This window comes from Merops nubicus, unplaced genomic scaffold (genome assembly GCF_000691845.1).
Source record: "Merops nubicus isolate BGI_N331 unplaced genomic scaffold, ASM69184v1 scaffold7185, whole genome shotgun sequence".
Classification (NCBI taxonomy): domain Eukaryota; kingdom Metazoa; phylum Chordata; class Aves; order Coraciiformes; family Meropidae; genus Merops; species Merops nubicus.
In genome coordinates, this window is record NW_008610184.1 from 18,347 (window position 1) to 38,715 (window position 20,369).

Below are 20,369 nucleotides of genomic sequence, written 5' to 3' on the forward strand. Positions count from 1 at the left end.
GGTCCTGGTGCTGCAGCCTCTGCTGAATACCACCTCCCTGTAGCCTAGGAGAAAGCATGTTGTGCAATAGCAGCAGCAGCCCAGCACAGCTTGTTACTTGCCACCTCTGAGGATTAAAAGGTTTTGGACAACAGCTAGAAGATCATTTTTCAGGACCCCACATGAAGGCTCCCATGTGAAAGGGGATGAGATGTGAGGTATGGTGCCTGCGTTCTGCCCCTGGGTTAGGGAGACTGTGCTACAAGACCACACTTGGCTGTGGGTCCCAACTTCTGCATTCACCTCTACTCTCCTGCTGCAGCTCCACAGCCTTTCTAAGCAGCCTGGGCAGATTCAGGCAGCTGTCCTCAAACCACAGCAGAGCACTCTGGGGTAGGTTTGAATCCAGCCTGAAGGCTTAGACACAGGAGAGAAATACCCAAGGACCTCAGCTCTCGACCAAAGACACACAGCTCTGTGAGCAGGGAAGTCCCCTTCCCTCTCCTATGGTCCTGCGTAGAAGGTCACGTGCAAGAGAAAAGGTCTGGAAATCACGATTCAACAAGAAACCACCACAAGACACTAGAGCAAAAATTATCTATTTTATTACAAAACCAAAATCAAACAGATGCCTCTCAGCCTAACAAACAGTGGCCAAGGCAGAGATGTGCTGGGGCAGGGCAAGTTCAATGGAAATTCAGGCCATGGGAAGTGGTGCCTTCACGTGGATGAATCCCACTTCAAGGCAGTTCCCTCCAACACACTACACCCTTGGATGATCAATGAAAAAGGATGAAGACTTTTGCTTCTGGCAGGAAGAGCAGATGCCTTGCCCTGTGGAGCCCTGGTTCTCTTCTCTGTCCCAGCTGTTTTCAGCTGTCATTCAAAGTAGAGCTGGAGAGGCCCAGGAGGTCTTGAAGGATGAGGAGAGACATGCCCAGGGTCTACTTCTAGGTACAATGCTGGCACTGCTCGTGCCCCAGGTTCAGTAGGGTGCTACTGATGCAAGGCAGAGCAGAAGAAAGCTCACCACTGCCAGATAAGGACATGTTTGGCCTGGCAGCCAGGTGGGTTGGCCAGTTACCTGGCAACAAAAGCAGCAAGGGAAGAGGGGAGAGGAGGCACTGCTCTCTTCTGATGAGTACATACTTTTTTGGACAACTCATAGGATGGGTTACCTGAAGGTGGACCGGTGCTGTCTGCATCACCCTCCTGCACACAGCCCCAGAGCAAGTAACCCAGCCTCTGCCTGGGCGTTACACAACCCTGCTGGTTGGTCTCGCATGCCCATGTCCAACGGTTGCCCAAAGCTGCTCAGAGGCCTCTGCAAACCCAGCAAGTGAGGACCTGGACTTGTCTCATGAAAGTAAAGGGGAAAGCAATACAAAGCTTGGACCTAAATCCATCCATAAAGTCAGCTCTAGCACTGCAACATGATGATACCAATATCAGAGCTAACATCAACAGCTACCTCTTGCCTGGCTTCCTTCAACCAACCCAGTTTTAACTGCAAACTACATGTGAATGGTGGCCTTTTGGAGGGGAAGGACACAGGGATGAGAAAAAGGAGGTCTGCAGAGGGATTTAGGGGACAGGCAGGAGCATTGGCTGGTTGGGTTACTACATGCAGTGACTTCTAGCAGCTCTGCCCTGTCCCCTCAACCTTGTGGGGCACTGCCTGGCCCCAGAGGCTGGCTGACAGAACTCCCACAGGCATCCCATTGGCTGCTTTTGCTGGATGCAACTATACATTGAAAAAAACCCACATCAAACCCAACACCAACCCAGCAGCCAGAGCTTTTAATTCCTAAAACTAACATATTAAAAAAGGAGAGGGTTTCTTTTATACAGTTGGATTCATTCTTTACTCCTACAATAGGATTAATGAGTGATAGGGACATTTCTAACTATACACTAAACCAAATCATTTCAACACACAAAAGAAGGGCCCTGGGCATTTATAAAGAGAAGATGCAATCAAGAAGATGGGAGCTTGCAGGACAAAAAAAGCACATACATTGTATGTGAGAAACCATGAAGATTCAGCAGCAGGACCTGCTCTTGCTAAAGAGATGACTTCTTTGTGTTGTGGTGGTGTGAGGCATACTGCAGAGATTACCAGAGGTGCTTTCAACCATGCCAAATGCTTTAATTAGCTCCAATTGACTTTGCAGAGGAAGAGTTGTTACTACTCCTAAATAACTATTTATAGAGATTTTGGTTGGTTGGTTTTGGTTTTTTAATCTTTCTGTTTTGTCAACAAGGCATTAACAGGCCACTCCTGCTGGGATGTGTTCACCACGACGATGTGCTTCCCAGTGAGGGTGCTGTGCTGCAGCACCTCCTACCCAAGGAACCAAGGCTCGAGGGCCCAGCTCAGTCTCCACAGGAGCACAGTGCTGTTGGTGTGATGTGGAGTCACCATGGCATGGCATCACCCCTGACTGCAGAATCTGGGTCCAGAGATGAGTGGCACCAGGGCCGCCAGGTCTGAAGTGAGCGGCTGCTCTCAGGACATTTCCCCTGAACAGGAAAGTGCTGCCAGTGGCTGGAAATGCACAAAGCAAAACTGTGTCCCATCATGCTCCACCCCAACCGAAGGACTGTGTCTTTCTGCACTCACAAAGACATCCTCTGCTCTCTTTAGCAAAGCAACAGGCAGGCTAAGGCTGCTTTTAGCAGGCTTCTGAGCCTGCAGAGTCATGCATTTGCAGTTTATTTCTGCCTGGCTTGCAAGAGGTGCAGGAACTACTTTTGTAGATCCTTAACACCACCCTGACCTATCTCTACTTGAAGCAGCTTTGCAGCACACGAATACTTGGGTAGGTGAAATCTGTGCTCTCCCAAAAGCCCCAGCTGCCTGTGAGTTGCACAGGGCTTTGCAGTAAGAAAAGAAGGGGTTCAGCTGCTGCCAAGGAGCATTTGTTACCTGGGGCACTGTGGGCACATCTGCAAGCACAAGTCATGCCGATATACTTGCTCCTTTTTGCAAGGTTTGCAACTGAATGATGGTTTGGTGGCAGAAATGAATGCATCATGGTAAGCCATCAAATGCAAATGTCCCTCTAACCCAAAGAGCCTCCAAAAGCAAAGGGAGGAACAGAAGAGCGACTCCAACCCCTGTATACAAGACAACTGTACAATTTACATATATATTTATATACAGTATATAAAATTCTCTTTCTTTGAGTCCCAGTGAACTCAATTTTACATCATCAGTAGCTGTTCCAATTTTCAAAAGTCATGATCCTGCTTCCCCCCGCGCTCTCCAAAGTATTAGATAATGGCATTGAAAAGCAATTAAAAACAAACCCAAACCCAAACCAACTATTAAAAAGTGCAAACGTTCTGGGTGCCACTTGTGCTAGGCGGGACGTTGCTGAGGCTGCGTGCTCGCTGACAAGCAGCAAGGTGTCTGTCCGTCTGTCGCTGGATCCTTCCTCCCTCTGGGCTGGCTCCTGCCTTCCCCTTCCCGTCTTCTGCTGCTACACCAGGCGACCTACTGGAAGGGTGAGGTGGGCAAGGAGGAAACAAAAAAACAAAGAGAAAGTGAGGGGAAAAGGCACGTTAAAACCAAAAGGGCACCTGACTGATAAAAGACACGGCGCAGCCTCCGCTGCAGCCACGGCCCCAGGAGGCCGAGATCCCAGTGGAAGCTGTGAGGCTCCAAAGAACCAGGGGCTAAGGAGACAGCCTGGCTGGAAAAAAAGCCTTGAATGAGTCACCTGGAGACTGGCGTATTTTTAAACACAAACCACCACTTTCCTCTCCTTCCCCTCCTCCTTGGAAATGGGCATGCAGGCTGAGGAAACAACAGGTCTGACATCTCCCCCTCTGCTCTCCTGCCTGCCATGGCTGAGGGAGAATCCCACGGCTTCCAGGCTGCCCTGCCACCATCTCCCCCCTGCCTCCTCCTCCCCAGGCAGGCAGGAGAGATGAGAACAAACCAGCTCTGCCCACCCCTGCAGCAGCACAAGGCAGCGCTCTGTCTCCCTGCTCCATGGTTCTTAGGCACCTGCCTGCACCTGGCACTCTGAAGCCCTCCAAGCTACTGAACCTGTGGGTGAGATACAACCTACTTGGAGCTGGAGGTCCCAGGACCCTGCTGAGCTATTAGTGTCCCAGCAGATGGTGCAAGGGTGCTGCTTGGTGTTCCAGATAGATGCTCACAGCCCCACACTTGTTTCTTCACAAAGCTTTTGTTAAGCCCCTCATCAAAGGTTCTTAAAGAATCAAAGCTCTTACAAGACACAGTGAGAGCTCTGTGGATTAACTACAGGTGAAAACACGCTGGAGAGAAGGCAGAAGCATGGATTTGGTTTTCAGAAGGGAGGAAGGTTACCAGACAGGCCTCGCTGGGATCAGTGCTAATCAACATGCCCTGTCACGGGGGGTGATGCTGTCAAATGGAAAATCATTCCAGATAGTCATATTGGAACCTGACCACAGAGCCCTGCAGAAGGCACTCGGAGTGCTGGTGACCAGCTCATAGAGACAGCAGATTGACTTCAGTGCAGGATGTGAGCAGGGAGCAGGGATGACCTGTCCTGCACTGAGCACGCTGAGTGATGAGGGAAGAGGTCAAGGCCACAATACACAATTACTTGAATGCCTCCACTCAGCTTTTAGCAGCAAACAAAAATCAAACACAGGCTCAGAACTGAGGACACACCAAGAAATATCAATGTATGAAGCTTAGCTGATCATCATCTTCTGTTCAGCCCATCTCATCGGGGTGGGAGAAGGTACCCAGAAAGGTCTGGAGCTTGGAAGAGGTATGGGAAGACTTCTGTCATTAAGCAAACACGTAGCCTAGGTCTTTTCAACATGGAAAGGAGTCTCACCAGACATCATATGCCAAAGAGCTATAGAACAGGTGACAGGGTAAAGACAGGGCAGGGGAGAACTGCTCACTGTTCCTCACAGCCCCAAATGAGAAGCACCCAATGAAACCTTGAGGCAGCAGGTCTAAAAGGAAAACTCTTTTCAAAATGGAAAGGAGTCTCACCAGACATATGCCCAAGAGCTATAGAACAGGTGACAGGGGAAAGACAGGGCAGGGGAGAACTGAGAGGTTCCTCACAGCCCCAAATGAGAAGCACCCAACGAAACCTTGAGGCAGCAGGTCTAAAAGGAAAACCAATAAAAGCTGTTCTTCACGCCTGATAAAAGAGTGGGACACACTGCTACAAAATGCAGAGGAGAGCACATCTTCACTGGGACAAAGAGTCTTCACAGAAACTTGCCCATGGAGTACAGAAATGTAAGCACCACAAATCACCTAAGTCACTGCTTGCTAAAAGCAGGGGAAATAGGGTAGGAGAGTGTTCTTGCCACAGCTCCTGTATCCTATTCCAACTCCTTGCAATGTACTGTCTGCTCCAGCTAAAGAGAGCTCTGGGGATGATGCAGCAGAGCTGCATGTTATTCTATTCACACCTCTTACAACCAACTTCAGCTTCCAGCTGTTTCTATAATGTTATTCATGAGCAAGGGAGAATGAATTTCAGGACACACGGTTATCAGAGGGGAAAAAAGGAAACATTTTGACAAGATACTCACTGAAAGGGTTAAGGCCTTGTCTTTTTCCATTGGGGAAACTGCTCAGGCTACCTGTAAAATCCAAGAACCACGTTAAAGGCAATAAATGCCATGGCATGACAAAGGAGCCTCCCCATGGTCTGCTGCTGGAGGGCAGGTTCCAAGGAGCTCCTCTGAGTTGTGTGCACACAGCAAGCCCTGCCAGCACTCTTTAAGATTTACATGCAAGAGTCAGACTAATGTGCTTGAGATGAGAGATGTTAAATACCTAGTGTTACAGTAGCTGAATGTCATGAAATCCAGAGGTTTGGTGTGGGCAAGAAGCAACAATTACAAGGTTAAATTGAACTGTGGAAGGAGGAAGAAGAAGAAAGGAAGGATGCAAGTAGTGCCATGAATTTTCCCAAAACAGGTTTTGATAACAGCAAGCAAAATGACATCATGGGGCAGCCAGAAAAGAGTGAAGGTGTAGGCAATACAGACAGCCCAAGTTTACTCAATCTTTAGCTTGGATCAAACAGGTGCCTAAAGGCAAAGACCTGAACTGACAGGTGGCAGAAGGGCATGGGCAGAGTGGAGAGCTGTGACTGTCATGAGGTACAGGCAGACACACCCTACACCAGATGGAGCTCGTGACAAGGGCTCACACCTCTCCAACAACCCGCTCCTACCACCTGCTGGGTACAGACAGCTCTGGGATTACAGGAGCTATCAGAAGCATGTCACATCTCCTGCTAGCTGCTTGGTCTGATTTCAGATGAAGGCTTAGCTGGAAATGGGAACTCCTGCTCTCAGCCAGAAGCAGCCTGCCCAGCCTAAGACTGAGCTCTGACTTGTGTGTGCATCTGGCTCAACTGCACAGCTTGCTTTGCACATCAGGCCCTTTGCACACTCTGTGCAAGAGCAAGAGGAGCAGAAGCTCAGATAGGAGGGGTGAGCCTGGGGAAGCCCCAGGGGATAGCAGCCTGGGCTGCAGGACAGAAGTGGAACCACTGGGGAGGAAAAAAGAGGGGGAAAGAAAGGTGGCAGTGGCCAAGTTTGATATAGTTTGCCAAGCACAACTTGTTGGCCCTGGGGAGCACTGCTGGGTCGTGCATGACCAAGCCCCAGCAGGCTGCCCAGGTATGCAAGAAGGCTTGTGGGTATGGCCCCATACAACCATGCTGGGAAACCACCCCTGAAGCACAACACTTGTCACCCCAAAGGCACAGGGCAGGGGTATAGAATCATACCAACCTCTAAGCTCATCAAGTCCAGCCATCACCCAACACTACCATGACCACTAAACCATGTCCCCAAGTGCCACATCTACATATTTTTTTAACCCTTCCAGGGATGGTGACTCCACCACCTCCTTGGGCAGCCTGGTCCAATGCCTCACCACTCTGTCAGGAAAGAAATTCTTCCAAACTTATAAACACAGGCCAGCCACCTATGCCTACAGAAGACAAAACCCCTTCAGAACAACAGTGCACCGAGCATGAAGGTGACATGAGAGGAAGGAATATGGCAGATGGTGACAGCACGTTACTAACACATACCTGGGAAACGTTTGGGTATTACAGGGTAACATCCCATCATTCAGTACATTTCCTAATGGAGGGTATCTGCTCAGCCTCACAGGTACACTGTTTTGGGTAACAAAACAATTCTAGCCATACTAGATTAGGCCAGGTGTCCTTCAAAAGGAAAAGGCCCAAGGAAACCCCAGCAGCTTTTTATAGGTAGAAAACAATTCCTCAGACTTACTGAGCAAAGCTCTCACCTTTGATGGGGGAGGAACGTGCTACCAGAAGTCTTATCTTGTGTTCTTAACACAATACTGATGTCCTGATACATACTAACCATCAGTAATTTTCCTCAAGATTAAAGATGACAAACTATAGCACCTCTCCTGAGGGAGATATCTGAACAAGGCAAAAAAAAAAAAACCCAAGCAATGAACCAGCAGAGCTCGTCTCCATTCTAATCTAATTGTAGTTAGATGTACTCTGAATTTCCTTTTTATTAACTCAGTAGTACCTGGTTACAGGTTTCTCCTAGCACATGAGAAACCTCATAACACATTTCTAACCCAGACCACTAGGAGCAGTTACTTCTGCAGATACCAACAAGAAGGTTCCCAAACACCACAGAACTAAATCTGCTGCTTAGCACGTCACTTTCTGCTGGAGCTGAGCAAGGACGACACGAAGAAGGAAAAATCATGGACAATCTGCTTAATTACACACATGCTTTTTAACTGAGACATTTTGATCCTGGTTCTGGACTGTGTTCTTAGTAGCTGGCTGTTGGCACAGACAGTGGCTGGGTTCCACCCCAGAAGCCCTCGTGGCCTGTGAAGTGCACCCAACACCTACCATCTGACAAGCTCTTGGATGGCAAAGCAATCACGGGATCTGAGCTGGCAGAAGGAAACTTCCCGTCAGCTGGCCGAGGACGTTTCTTTGCTGCTTAATCCCTCAGCTCCTCTTTGGGCAGGCACAAAATGCTGACTTTGTCTTCTGAATTTGGAAGAATATAGAGGTAAAACTCAACTCCAGCATTTTGCAGCCAGCACAACTTGCATAAGCTTTGCTCGGATCTACAGTCCTCCTCTCCGTGATCACTGGAATCCAATTAATCTTGGGTCCAGCAACTTTCCAGCAAAGCTGTACAGTGCACGTCCTTCTCCTCTCAAGGACCCTGTCTTCTGAGTTAGCAGAGAGCTAAATTTGTTGTTTGATCACAGATGGTTCCCCCTTAACTCAGGCTGTGCAGACTGCACTGATGAATACTAACTTCTAACAGGCTGTAAATCTGTTTTCCTTCCACAATTCCTCAAAGAGCCAACCCTACATCAAATGAAGGCAAAGACTCTTTCTGGCGTGCTCCAAGCCTTCCTTGCTTCTTCTACCCCTGTTTAAGAAACCATTTTCAGGCTTCTGCAAGTCCTCAAAGGCTGGTTCTACGTGGCTACTTCATTCTGAGATCCAGGAATGGCATTTTTCCATCCGAGTTGCCCTTGATAAAAAAGCATCTGGTTTAAGCAGAAGGAAAAGAACTGTGCAGAGTGGCCACCAGACCTAGCAGATTTCCTAGCAAATTTCTGGCCATTTCTGGAAAAGAAGAAGAGTTGCTGGTAGCCTGTTTTCCTCACTGAAGAACCACTGCCTGGCAGCACTCACATATTAGGCTACTAGAGGCACCAAGAACCTGCTGAGGAGGGGAAGACAGACAGAACTATGCATCTCAGGTTCAATCCTAAGCTGGAGAGAGCTCAGATTCAGCTTTGTCCTTATGAATATCCCAGCTGAATCCTCCCACATAAATCTTATTTATTTAGACTACCTCGTGCCCAAGAGGCATGTAACAGTGCTGACTTATCTATGCCCTGTGCTTCCTTCGAGCAACACTATTTCCACATTCGGATGATACTGGGCACAAAAAAAGGAAAATAAAGAAAAACACCAACAAAAATGCAGAACCTTAACATTTGTTTTCCTCAGCAGCCCAAACCCTACACAATTTGTGTTAAGTTTTATTTTCAAAACCATTACAAGGGTTCAGTTTGCCTAGCAGGAGGCACACTCACCTGAAATGATAAACCACATCATTTAGTCCTTATGCTGATGGGTATTCAACCAGGATTTGGAATATCTAAGGCAAGTTCATTTGTACTGAAGCATAACAAGAGGAAATGATGACTTTCCTTGCCTCCCTCATCCAATCCAGACCAGAAAAACCTTTCATGCAAAGCTTTTGTTGAAACAGGAATGTTTCCATGAAAGCTTTTGATTTCATCTGACTGGCAGCTTACAACTGAAAGTCTATCATCAAAAGGTTCTCAGTCAGCTTCTGTCTTGGACCCAGAGTGAGCTCAGCCCCAGCAGATGTTTGGGGGTGATGGTATGGAGAGGAAAAAAAAAAAAAGTGTATATATATATTTGACTACTTGACTGACAGCATGCACCCATAATCAGGATAAGGGAAAGTTGGAGAAGGGCTAAGCTACTGGTTGTTTCTTAATTCAGAAGTTCTTGTGAACAGAAAGCAGAGCAAAGTTGTCCTCTACCACCTCATAAATTCATGACTTCTTAAAAAAGAGTCATCACAAATGTGCTTACTGCACCTCTACTATCCCCCAGTTCTTTCCTACATGTACCTGCTCCCTACACCAACCCCTCTACTTCTTTTTAGACCTCATCATCCTTTAGCTCCCCTCAGTTCTCCTGCCACTTAAATTACCCATTTAAGCTTTGACCCTCAAAGCCTATCAGGTCTTTAGTAGGTATGTGGAGCTGTATGATAAAATGAGGTCAGAGTCCCTTTTTGCACACCATGCAATGGAATGAATCATGAAAGGCTGCATTTGCAGAAAACAGTTGGACAATCACTCCCAGCAACGTCTTGCTGCTTCTTTTTCCCCTTCACATGGGCTCAAAAATTTACATTTTCTTCCTTCTTTTTTTTTTTTTTTCCTTTCCATAAACTGAATTTTGAACAGTTGGTTGGCCAAGGCAGCAGATTCTGAAGTCTTACTCCAGGCCAAACAGCAATAAAACCCATTTGGCATATCCATCTTATTGGGAAGGTAATAAAATTAAGGAACAGGGTTGCTATTTTGGCACATCATTCCTCAATAAGGTACTGATGACTAATAAAAAAACTTCCACTGAGCTAGGGAAGATGAAGGTTTTTCACAGCTGATGAGTGAAGCAACAGGTTTATTATGGCAACAAAGATGTTTGCAAAGCACCTATAAAAGGCAACTTCCCAACACCCAAATGCACTGACTCCCTTCCTGCTTGTGCTAAACCTGAGGAAAGAACTAAGGAAAGGTTAAGCCTGGAGAAAAGAAAGTTACCCACCCTTCCCAACTGGCACAATGGTTACAACAAGAACTGTCCACACAGCCAAAACACCTGCACAGGAAATTCAGTCCCCTGGAATCTCCCTGCTTGCCTTCCCCTGCCAAGCAAGTCTGCCCACAGTCAAGAATGATAATTATTGAATTTGTGATGAACAGTTTCAATTCATAAAATTTCCAAAAATACCAGTTTGGTCCAGGTCCCAGCAGAAGATGAGGTGAAGGTGAAAGGGGAAAAGGAAGGAGGGTGGATGGCTGCTGAGGCACTAAACAGAAAGGCAAATCCATTATTCATACGCCCTATTTCTCCCTCAGTCTTCCAGTGCAATTTAACTCTGAAAAAGGGCAACAGTCGAGCCCTGCGCTCTCTGAGTGGTTCTCTCTGCGTCATCCACTTTCCTGCATGCTGGATTTAGCAATGAAAACAAATATTATTTCTGTTAGTCAACAGGGCCTCTGGAGAAGGACTGGGTCTGGTGCTGGCTCATACATCATCCAGCCTACATGGTTGAGACAACAGAATATTGTTAGCAGGGTATTACTCAGAAGGAACCTGATCTGAACTACAGCTTCCAAGGAGGGAAGTACAGTACACACAGGGTTTTGGGCAAGGCTCATCTTTTTGCCCTATTTCTGTGCAGTGCTTAGCACAAGGGTCTGTGATAAGGAGTGTAAGACAGAGCTGTAACACAAATGATGAACTACATTTGCGTGGCTGGCTATTAATCCCACCCATTTTCTCACACAAACTGTGGGGGTTTTGAATCACCTGGGAGAAAAGAGATTCCTGAGTTTGCTGTAACTCCACGCCAGCCTTTCACACAATGGGGGAAAAAAAGGCACCCACCTCCTTCCTTGCTGACTCCCAAGCAGCCCTTCAGCTCCTGAAGCGAGATTGACTTGTCCTTGTTGAGGTCACAGTAGTCAGTGAAACGTCGGGCACATTTCTTGGGCTTGGCTTTCTTCTTTACATAACGTTTGAAAGGCTTCAGCTCCCGCTTGTTGATGTCATTGCTGCTGTTGTTGTCCAGCTGGCTGAAGTACCAGTGCACCACTCGCTCCTCCAGCGTGTGGCTGGGGTCTGGCTCAGAGAACCTGGAAGAGAGGAACCACAGGCCCCTGACAAGTGGGTGCTCTCACCACCATCATCAGGCAGAGCAGCCAGAGCTGGCTGCCGAGTCAGACACACGTTACGCCGTATTTAAAGCGGGCAGAATACACTCTTACAATCTCTTCTTTCAATTGGGCTCTTTTGAGAGAGAAGAACTTTTTCTAAAAATATCCTTTAGCATTAACAGACAGACCAATGCCCTCAGTAGCTCTGGTTCTCCCCGCACAGGTTGCTGAAACTCTGCCTAATCCCAGAAGGATGCCCCTTTAGAAGGCAAGAGGCGATCTCCATGGTCATGTTGACCCTTGGACTTCCATTCAAGTTACCAGCAGGAGAGCCATGAGTGTCAGCTGTCATGGTAGCTTCTGAACCACCACGTGATAGCAACACCTAAACTTCAAAAGGGAACAAATTAATTTAATGCAAGACACATTCATTATCTGAAAATATCCTTGGCAAGATGCAACATTTCTGCTGAATCTATTTACACAATCTAAAGTCCTGTGCTGTATTTTCAGCATATTTAATGCTTCTCACATGGTTGATTTATACATAAGAATTCCACAGCAGACAAGCACCACAAATCCATTAAAAGCAATACTACAGAACTGGCAACTTCAGTTTGCCTCATTTCTTATTCATTGTGATATTACAAGTTTGACGTTATTTTGCTCACGTTTTCTTTCTGTGGACGACAAACGATATCAGAGAGGAGGAGAAGAGCAGGAGGAAAAGCAACAGCTGAAGATGCACAAATAGAGAATGCTGTCATTCAATGTCAAGCCATCACTGAACAGGCAGTGTTACAACCTACCATTTATGTGTCTGGTGCTCTGCAGCAGCAGTGGGAAGGGTTACTCCTCAGTCATACAAGGAACCAGGCAAGAAACTCTTTCCAAAGAAGAATTCTTTAAAAATTGCACTAAGCTAGTCCATCTTTTCTCCCTGTGATGACTGTGCCAAGAGAGAAAGCTGAAATGATGCTGAAATTAGGCTGAGACTTGAGCCTTTTTCCTCCCAAGAATGAAGCACGTCAGTGCATGGAAATTAGTGGATAGGTAGTTAGGCACACTACTCTGGCACTGCTTGCTCTGACTTATTCCAGGAGACACCTCCAGCTACCTAATTCCTTCCCCAGAAGTGAGAGGGACAGTTGTGTGCTGCAGGCAGCCAGGTTCTGCTGTGAGTTTGCAGTGTTCTAGCTGATGGGAAAATACGAACCCAGTTACCTTATAAAATGCACTTTAAGACTGTCACCAAACTCATTTCAGAAACTGGTGGGATATATATTTAAATGGTCACTGAAAATTTGTTTGCTGGGAACTAGAAGGCAGCAAATTCTTTCCACCTTCTGGTATGATTAGTTTTGACTCTAAAATGCAGGTACAGAGCCTGAAAAATAAAAACCCCACCCTACCACCATGGCAGTTTAAATCACTAGTGAAGGTGAGTCTGCAACATGCAGAAAGCAAGCTCTGGAGCTTAGGTGGAGATCAGAGATCCCCATCAACCTTCTCTGATAGCTTTTACAAATGAGGATACAATTTAGAAATGTAGCCAATATCCAGAGACATCTGGATCCTTGAAACAACTAAACATACACAGGAGGGAGAGGCAAACAAATGGCACAACATTTTTCCCAAAGTTTTACTTGAAACGATCTCCTTCATCATTTAATTTTTAGCTGAGAAGCAGCCTGGGATTCAGTTACAACATCTGGTCAATGTACAGTGGGATAAACACTGTGGGAGAGGGAGAAGAGGTTGGGAATAAGTTTGACTTAGCTTTGGGAGCCAAAACACAAGGCAAGCCCCTGGAGCCACCTATGCAGAAATTGAAAAAATCTCCCCAGGAAGCTAAGGGAGTGTCCAGATTTTTCAGAGCCTTGAAACTGTATGTGAAGACCAGGATGGCAGGAGAGAATAAAAACACATCCTGCGGCTTGTTTTTATGACATTTATGAATACAGTCATTGGCCTCTCTCCCATTTGGAAATGAGCTGGCTATCATTTGAAGACTAGCATGTTTCCAAGAGCCACATGGAAGTCCCACATTGCAGGGGACAATATTCTGCTTTTGGTGAAACAGAGGAATAAAATCTGAACTTCTGCATGTGAGATTTTCTTTGTTTCTGGAGGGTCCACAACTGGAGAAGCAGAAATGGAGAACACAGCAGAGCATCTTAGAACCAACAGCAGGAAGACACCAGACAGGAGCACAAGCTTCTCTCTGCCTGCTTGAAGAGACACTCAGAAGGACTTAAAAGTGCCTTTTTTCAGAGGCACACCAAGGAGTTTTATGAATTACCAATAAAGGCAATAGAGCCCTCTTCAGCACCTCCATAAAGAAAATCAGAGAAATCCACAGGCTAATACAAATACATTGACTCATGAGGTGCCTCAATTTGCCATTACATCAAATGCATCAATTTTTGCCATTACAAACATGCTGAGAGCTCATGCTGAAAGCTGCAGCATGCTAATGGAGCTAAAGGGAGTTAGTTTAGCTCTTATGATTGCAGGAGGAAGGAAGATACAACCATTTCTGAGTTGTTACCACTTCCTATTGGCAGGGGTTGCAATTGCCTTCCCTTTCTGATGATCATGAATCTCAGCTCAGGAAAGCTCCACATCATCTCAGTGCAGCCGTGTCTTCCTGGCTCATGAAATTATGTGATACACTCGAGAAGGCTGAGGTTACACCACCATACCTAACTATCTTGACTTTGACAGCTGCCCGTGCAAGACACTTTATGCACCATCCATGAAACAGGAATTGATGCAACTCCACAGCACTGCTCAGCCACCTAGCTTTGATGATGTGCCATGACAACAACCGTATCTGCTGGGTCAGCTGAAATACATCTGGGGCTCTAACTGTGCAGCAAGCACAGACCTTGCAGGAGTATTCCAGAGGAACTTCCTTCTCTTATCTCTCCATTGCTGCTGCAAGAGAAATCAATCAGCCTTCAGATGGAAATTTCATTTGTTGGGCTGCCTCTCTGCTCATTGGGACCATAAAGGAATCAGAAAACCCAAGAGAGAACAAAGCTGCTTTGCACATTCTCAACTCCCAGCAAAACACCATCTCTTGCTCTAGCACCAGTCACACAGAAATCCGCTGAATCCCAGTCTCTCACTCCAGTGCTGAGGCAGCTTTGCAAGACCTAGTAAAGGCAGACATTACCCAAATGGTCTGTCAGTAACAGCCTAGGACAGGGAATCTGCTCTCTCAGTTTTCAAACAAATTTGTTGGCATCAAGTATGTAGTCTTCTCTAAGGAGGCTTTTACTCCTCCTCCACTATGTACATTTGCTCCCTCATAGGAGGAGAATACTTATTTCTTAGGTGGCTTATGCTTGGAGATATGTGGGTTAAGGTACTTTTACCAATACTGTTTTTCCAGTCGAGACACACAGAACACCTTCATATCATCTGGTGTAACTGGGGTACAGGCAGAAAGCAAAGAGGCTTTTGGAAAAACATGGACATGCTCTTTTGCAGCTACACTGCATTCTGGAGCGGAGAGAGAAGAGCATGCCAAAATATCAGACATCTTCAACATGCACTTTGCATGCAGTCTGTAATATTTTCCAGCTCTTGAGGCTCCTTGCAAGAAAGGAAGAGTTAACTCAGTGGGAAGGAGCAGGGAAGACAGGGCAGTATACAAGGTAAAGTATCCAAAAGCAGCAAATGTCACTGCTCACATCCAGAATCATGTGCAATCACATTATGCTCCACAGGACTGTGCTGCCAAAGTCAAAAAAAGAGTGAAAATCCTCACACCAAGTACTGCTTTGACAGAAAGGAAGGCTGCAGTCTCTGAAGTACCCAGCAGATAATTACCTGTTTGTAGACATTTAGAAAAACCTATTATTTTGTAATATAAATATTAGGTAGCAACAAGTGCAGCTGTGGCAGGAGGAGGGAAGGGGACTAAGTCCATCCTAACATCACCTAACTGGACTGCAAACAGAGATGGCAAACCAGAGGTTTTGCCAGATGAAAGAACACTGATGGACAAGAAGCTGCTAGCAGAAGCAACAAAATAGGAAAAAAAACCAGTCCAGCTTCCACTCCTAACACACAAGGTATATTTGTGGTCAGGATGCCTACAGGAGCTAAAGTTTTAAGTTTCTACAACTTGAAAATAATTTGCAAGGATGTATACCTTGCTTGGTGCTGTTGCTGAATGAAGAATGGATGAGAGTGAAGCTAAAGCAATGACAAGACTGATCCTGCCAGCCAACACCAATGACAGCACTGATGATGTCCACCAGGGTGCCTGCAGGGGGTGGTGGAAAGCAATGAGTTTAACAGACTGAGGTAAAATTCAGAACTGTTCTTGCTCTGCTTCTGCTTCTTACTTTCCCTTTGTTGTTCTTTGCGGTCGTCTATTCTAAAGTTAAAGACTGTAATGGTAGAACATGGCTTGGATCAAAGAGGATTACTCTAATGGAACTGCAAAAGGATCCTGTATTTGTTCTATTATTTTCCCTTTCCTGTAGCCAAATAATCAAGAAGCCAACAAAAAACCCCTATGCTGTATTCAGACTAAACAAAAGGGTACTGCGTAGTCCAGATTCATTACAGGGAATATAGAATTCCTCCACAGTTAAAATTTATCTTCCTGTTACAGGCTCAGTTTCTTCCTCTCTGGCCGAGCTGTGTATGAAATGTTATTCTGAACACAACTTTTCTGAAGATTGCGGAATACATCATTGAGAAGGTTTAAAAATCACCTCCTTTCACTTCTCATCGACGATTCAAAGATCCTCCTCTCCAATATCTCTAATTAGGCTAGAATTTTCACAGGAGCACAAGCAGAAGTTGGTACCCAGCTTCAGTTGAAATGCAATAGGAGTTGGGCATTAGCTTCCTTCCACTGAGTGTCAATCTTTATTAAAACATGGCTTGACTTCAGAACACCCTGGAGATGTGCTGAGCTGTGCTTGCCTGCTTCAAACTGCTCAACTGCAGTATGAAAGGGAACCTCAGGGGCAATTTCCTGAAGTATTTTTTAGGGCTATTACATGGGGTATAATTGGCAACTTAAAATGAAGGGACACAGCTGCTGTGCCACATGATGAGGGTGGCTCCTGTAATCTGCCCTGTTAACCTGTCATTCCACAGGGCAGGAATATTTTTGCTGATAATGCAGTAAGCCATAGTGCCCACATTTTGACAACTAAAATTCATTTCTGAATTGGCAGGGACCAAAGAGAGCTTCTCAAAGCAGGGAAACCCAAGCTGGGATTCCCTTTGGTCTGTTTCAGGCCGTGGGATACAAATATGTCCAAATTAGAAAACAGACTAAAATGTACTAAAGAGAAGGCTAAATTTTAAAAACTGCTCCTCCTATTATAGAGGATTTCTACACAAACAATTTCAACTATGTGTTTTTTCAAAAACGATACCAAACACTGGTTAATAAACCAATTTCCTACAAGTGCTCCCTTAATTACCTTGAAAACATACAGTAACAAGATGTGCCTTGGAGTTATTACATAAACTTAAAATTAAGAATGAATTTTACCAGAGATTTTCTGTTCCAAAAGTCTAAATGAAGTCTACTTGGCTATTTTGCTGTAATATAAACCAGGGCCAAGAGGAAGGGAAGTTCTCATCTCATTTACATTATTGTAAAGCAAGAGTAACTCAATTAAAGTCAATAGCTTTGAACTTGCTTAAACGAGACAAGACCTATAAGGGATTACAAGGTTGTTTTAAGCATGCCCAATAAAGAAAAAATGTCTTATCAGGTTTTACTTACATGGCCTGCAGCAATCCAAGTTGTACGGCCTCAGTTTGCTGCTACTAGATTGGTTTTGTGTTTGCCAAGTATAAACTGTGCAATTTAGCACAGCTCTGTGTAGTATTTAAAATGCAGATCTCTATCGTTTCTCCCTATGGTGTGTCACCCCCTCCCCAGAAGAAAAACAAACACTAATATGGACATTAATTGCAAAGCTACAGACAGCTTTGTGGCATAAACAAAGTCTTGGAGATGAAGACAGAAAATGCAAGAAGTTTTCACTCACATATCTGACTGAAAGCAGCAGGGTAATCTAATCTGATTTTCTCTATGTCATACTCACAGAACATGAATCAAATTACTCTTTGGTCCATAATTTGGGTTTGACTAAAGCAAGTCCTTCTGAAAGGCATCAGGACCAAGATGAAAGCTGTACAGAGCAGGAACCTGTCATCTCCCTCATGACTTCACTCTGCCTTAGAACTGCTCTTGCTTTAAAGACATTTGGATCACAAATTTGTTTATATTCAGCTAATCATGTTCTTCCCTGACGGACTAAAAAGCCTGCAGAGCTTTTGTCCCTGTGGAGATACTCAGGTTAGACAAAACCATCTTTCAACCTTTTCTTTCTTTCTTTTAGTACCCTAAGGAAGGCTGAGCTCTTTAAGACTCTCACTGCTAGGCTTTTTCCATCCTTGACACTTCGGAAAGGTTCTTCTCTTAATGTTGATACTAAAGATGCATGTTGCATACCAGCAGTGTCTCGCTGCTGCCACAGGGACACGACAACACTCTTACCCCTTCCCTAGAACTCCTACTTGCTGCTTCTCTGATTGATTAAAATATATAGGACAAAACATGGGGCCAACTGAGGTGGAAATATGGTTTACTGTTGGCCAAGCCTGCTCCCTGCAACAGTGATAAACTTTGCTGGTGACATGTTAAAAATTTACCTTGAATCATTGGATGCATTTGTTCAAACTCTAAAAAAGGCCCAGGAGGATGAAATGCTGAACACTGTAAAGCAACAGAAAGAGGGAGGCTACAGAGAGAACCAATGTGTGTTTAAATACAGAACCTGTTCTTCCATCATTAGGGCAAAGATGGAGAAGAGCCTTCAGTAAGTGAAGATTGCCTCACAAACAAGAAAACTGACATGAAGAAAAAACAGATAGCCAGGTCTCTAGCTTCTTTTTTACCATGATCTTCCCAGCAAACCTGGGCCAGGGAGATACAGGATAAGCACTGTCATAAATCTACTATTTTGTTAGTTGTTAAGGTTGGAAATTAATTAGCCCTATGATTAACCCTATAGGTAAGATATCCTTTCATCTTGGAAAAAAGATTTCAGTTCCAGTGCCAAAGTCAGGCTACGTCACCCAGACAATTTCAGATACTCCTGAAGAGAGAACTCAGGTCATTCCTCCCTTTGGGAAACTGGGAAAGAGGGACTCGTTGCACAGAGGCAGCTTCCCAACTCTGCAAATTCATACGGAATGAAAGCTGCACTGATTAAATTTTCATGTAAGTACCAAAAATTCCTTGAAATGCTTTTTATTGCAAAATAAATGGTTCCATCATGGCATGGAGGGATGGAAAAGCTTGACGCATGTTCTTCAGGGCATGTGCCTGTCCTAGCTGATGCACATGGGAGTTTATGCCAGAGCAGTTTCCTGAATTTAATCGTGGCTGTGGGCAGGCAGAGTGTTTGGGTGGTAGCAGTCTTACAAAGGACAGCCTGCTTAAAGTTTTCTTTTTCCCTTTGCAACTGGGCTCCCGACACTGGAGCTGAAAATAAATCAACATGATGACTGTGAGGAGCTGGGCAGTGAAAAATTCTACCAGAAAGGCCTCTATTGAAAGCTGAGAAATACACAAAGCTTGGGGAACGTTAGGAAGCAAGCCTGCTGGTGTACAGAAGTGCAGCGGGGGCATACATCTCTTGTCTCTACAATATTGGTTTCTATTAAGCTTTCTTTTAAAAGTGATCATTACATCAGCTGGGTTTCAGTCCCAGTGCAAAGGATGCTGAAAAAGTATCAAATACTCTCCAGGGCTTCCTGCCACCCCTACCCACTGCATTTGAACCATGCAAATTAGACAGAATTGATATTAGAATGCTTATGGCTGGGAAAGAACGATGTATTTCCCATCCTTGGGGCATTTTTCATCCTGTTTATATGAATACAGACATGCTAGGCATATACTGCTAATTCAATGGGTTACAGGATATTCAGCGTGCAGACACTCAGCCACTGCCCTGATTTGGAAGGTCCAAATCCTAAGTTAAAACCCATCTGAGTTCACAAGCAATCCATACGGAAACCAAGGGGCACGGAGGTGCCACCCAGGAAGCTGGTTTTGGTCTTGAGTAGCTAAAGGTGGTACTGCTTCCTTCTACATTTTGAAAGAGGAGAGCAGAGGATCAACATTACTCTCAATATGTTGGAGCCGTACCCAGGGAAGTAACCAAGCACAGAGGCACCTCCTTCATCTCTACCCCTCTATGAAGAGGAGCACATCAGTTGTCATGGCATCTCTGAGTGCTAAGCCAGCACTGTCTCCTACAGTTGAGGGAATCCAGACCCATAAAAGCCTTGCCTAGCTGAGGCAACAGAGCTCTTCATCTTTTAAACCCACCACACTCTGTCCTCAAGGGCTGTCCTGCCACAGAGCCACAGCTGCTGCGCTGAGGGGATTTGCTGGTATCAAGCAGAAGGGGGAGACAAGACCTCAGCTTTTCTCCTGATCCCCAGGAACTTCTGCCCACTTGTGACCCGCTGCTCCTTCCATGAGGGATGGATGAGCAGGCAGCGGGTCAGAGGGGAGGGCCATGAAAAACAGCTCCCCTCCTCATCGGCCCAGCCCCACAGCAAAACCACAGCGCTGGTCCTGCCAAGAATTCGGTTCACATTCTTCACTCCCTGTGGTAGCCACTAGGCCACACGGCCTCCTTCAATCCATTTGCATTTTATTAGGTCTTTTCATGCACCAGGGGACAAAAGAACAAGCCACTTCCTCCCACTGCGCAGTCATTTCACACTTCAAATGGACTATACTAACCTTTATGGTGGAGCAGCTGCCAAGGAGGAGGGGTGGGAGGAGGCAGGCAGGGCTAGAAGGACACAGCAGCGT

At 45.6% G+C, this 20,369-nt stretch overlaps 1 protein-coding gene across 1 annotated transcript in view; it reads right to left on the minus strand.

Annotated features, from left to right (window-relative positions):
• Positions 1 to 3,118: 3,118 nt before the first annotated feature.
• Positions 3,119 to 20,369, minus strand: part of SMOC1 (SPARC related modular calcium binding 1) — a gene marked incomplete at its 5' end in the record, with an annotated part of 66,553 nt that continues 49,302 nt past the window's right edge. The window contains 3 exons of the mRNA XM_008940819.1: positions 3,119 to 3,481; positions 5,542 to 5,592; positions 11,217 to 11,464. Coding sequence (XP_008939067.1) covers positions 3,465 to 3,481; positions 5,542 to 5,592; positions 11,217 to 11,464 — 316 coding nt within the window. The remainder of the gene's footprint in view (positions 3,482 to 5,541; positions 5,593 to 11,216; positions 11,465 to 20,369) is intronic.